This window comes from Galeopterus variegatus, unplaced genomic scaffold (genome assembly GCF_000696425.1).
Source record: "Galeopterus variegatus unplaced genomic scaffold, G_variegatus-3.0.2 Scaffold2168, whole genome shotgun sequence".
In the NCBI taxonomy this organism is placed as follows: Eukaryota; Metazoa; Chordata; class Mammalia; order Dermoptera; family Cynocephalidae; genus Galeopterus; species Galeopterus variegatus.
The window spans coordinates 286,275-289,025 of NW_007728279.1; the positions used below are offsets into that span (position 1 = coordinate 286,275).

Below are 2,751 nucleotides of genomic sequence, written 5' to 3' on the forward strand. Positions count from 1 at the left end.
TTCAGCTTGAAGGCTCCCTTTGGTATTTATTATATGGCAGATCTGCTAGAGATGAATTCTCAGTTTTTCTTTATTCAGGGATGTCTTCCTTTCTCTTTTATTTTTGAAAGTGAGCACAGGATTTTGATCCATTCTCATCGAAAGCCTACTATAGTCAAAAGAAGGTAGCCCAATCGACAGGTAACCTCATCCCTGTGTCCTTTCTCGGAACTTAGATTTGTCCTGGCTCCACCACTTACTAGCTATGCGACCTTGGGCAAGTTATGTCACTGCTCTGTACCTCAGTTTCCTCATACATAAAGTGGAGACAACAATGGTACTGTGCCCAAAGGAGTGTTGGAGGATGGATTTAAGTCATGTAAAGCCCTTGGGGCTGGTGCTGAGCCCACAATAATACTAGCTCTTAGCTCATTTACCGAACCAAAGCCTCCTGGGATGAAGACAGTGGGGATTCAGTGAGCAGTGGAGCTCTTCTCAGCTCCAGGGCTCCTCCCTAGGTTCTTTGATGAATGTCACCTGCCTTTCCTACAGAGGCATACTAGGCTCGTCAGAGGCAGCCTGGAAGCTGGCAGGGGCATCTGCACAACCACAACATAGAAGGAGGCCCACCCCATGTTGTAAGCTTCCACATGCTAATAAGACAGTAGGCAAAATGCTTACTGTTCGTTTGCCAATTTATCTGGGGCCTGGAGTGCCTATGATGACAGCTGGCCCAAGCCTCTTGTCTGCTGGACAGCACCTCTGGGACCATACTGAAGATCCTTGTGGGACTGAGAAGGAAGGTGCCTGGGCTCTGCAAGAACACAGACAGCAGGTGCCTAGAAACCCCCTGTAGCAATGAGGGTAACCCACCCTTCCAAACTGCATCTGTGCTGTCATGCCCATGCCAGTCTTCCGGATACTTACAAAAAGGGAATAAGTTTGCCTCCACCCTACCACCACCTGGTCCATCCCCTGTGGGCCTCCTTTCCTGGGCCAAGTACCTCATCTGTCTCCCATCCTAGACCCACTCTGGCCCCCTCCTCCCTCCAAATCAAGCGAGACAGCTGATTCATGCCTCGAGGAAGGCTATTTATTTCCAAGTTATAGACTGTACTTTTAAGACTGGACTTTTCAGAAGCAGGAAATCTTAGTTGTTGTCAGAGAGGTGTGTCAAGGACACAGTGAAGGGAGCCATGCGGACATGGAGCAGGGAGGTTTTATCCAACACTGTGACAACACGTTTTTAAATGAGCAAAACAGCTTTTAAAATCCTTATAAATTCTTTATAATATGTTACACATTTAGAGACAATATTTACAATAAGAGGATGGGGGAGGGAGAAGAGAGCAATCTACTTTACAGCAAACCTTTGCATAAAACGAGAGGACTGACAGATGTGGCAGTGGGCTCACATCTCCACCTGGGCTTCCCTGGAATGAGAGCGTGTCAGGGGTCCTGGTGATCTGAGGTCTATTTACAAGGTGTGGGGAGAAGGGGCTGGGTCCTGCCCATCCTGCAGGAACAGCCCAGCTCAGACCCCAGAAATCAGTGTGTGTGTGCGAGAGAGACAGACACACCAGGGCTGTTTTTCACTATCCCCCTTCTAAGGGGAAGAGGTGGGGGTCTGTGTGCCTGAGTTGTGGAAGGGGCAGGCACGGCTGGAAGAACAAAAAGAGGGGTGAGGGGGATACCAGCAGGGGGAACCCTGGACCCCCACAAAACTGGGCAACAGGCAGCTTCCCATGGTCAGAGCTTGGGGAGGGGAGTGATTCAGAGGTTGGCAAAAGGATGGGGGGACATAACCCTGGTGAGGGTTTCAGTCCTGCCTCTGTGGAGTGGCCCAACCCCCTTCTCTGGCTCTTCTCTGACAAGGGGGGTGGGCAGGATCCCTGTGTGCACCAAAGGAAGGGAGCCCTGGGAGTTGGGGAGTGGGTGAAGAAAGGGGCAGGGGTGGCAGATGCTACTGGAAACACCTTGGGACAGCGACTACACATACTCGCACACATAAGCCCCCCTCTTCCATGGACACAACCACCTTACACCTCCTCTCCCTAGACATACATACACCTTCCCCCACATAGCTAGTTGCCAGGAGCTAATGGGGGGCAGAGGCGGGCAGAGGAAAGAAGCAAAAACCCAGCCTTGCCCAGTATCTTTCCTTTAGTTCGAAACTTGGGGGTTCCCTATCCACACCCCATGGTCAGCAGGGTCCCTAAGTTCAGCCACAGGAAGGTCCTGAAGGGCACACTTGGACACATATCCAGGGGCCACAGACCCCAGAAGCTCATCCCCTCTCCTCCCCATTACCTCCAGAACCCCCCTTTCCACTCGCACCCTCTTTGTCCAGCTCCAGTCTTCTCCTCTGCCCACGCCTACCAATTCCAGCAGGCGAACTAGAGAACGACGGGCACCCTCTTGACCCGCCTGATGCGCTCAGGGCCACAGAAGATGGGGTGCAAGCCAGAGGAGACTCCTGTTTCCCAAGGGGCGGGGGGGGGTCACACACACTGATGGAGGCGGGAGGTGGCCGAGCGGCGTTGGGGCTGGCTCTGCAGGGTCCCCGGGTCCCCTGGCGCAGGTGGCAGCGAGGCCGCGGTCGACGGGGTCCGCGCCTTGGTGGACTCCAGGCTGCTGAGGCCGGAGTCCTTGTTGTCACTGTGTGCCTGCGGGTGGGCGGGCTCCATGGGGCCCCCTCCGCCCAGCTCCTTCCACTCGTTGAAGTTGAGGTCGGTCAGCGGGCTCTGCACCACCACCGTGTGGCGACGCCAG

The 2,751-nt window shown here is 54.0% G+C and overlaps 1 protein-coding gene across 1 annotated transcript in view; it reads right to left on the reverse strand.

Moving 5' to 3' along the window:
- Positions 1–2,480: 2,480 nt before the first annotated feature.
- The window catches only part of LOC103597036 (rho GTPase-activating protein 23-like), a gene marked incomplete at its 5' end in the record, with an annotated part of 28,593 nt that continues 28,322 nt past the window's right edge, over positions 2,481–2,751 (reverse strand). Inside the window, one exon of the mRNA XM_008580837.1 lies at positions 2,481–2,749. Coding sequence (XP_008579059.1) covers positions 2,481–2,749 — 269 coding nt within the window. The remainder of the gene's footprint in view (positions 2,750–2,751) is intronic.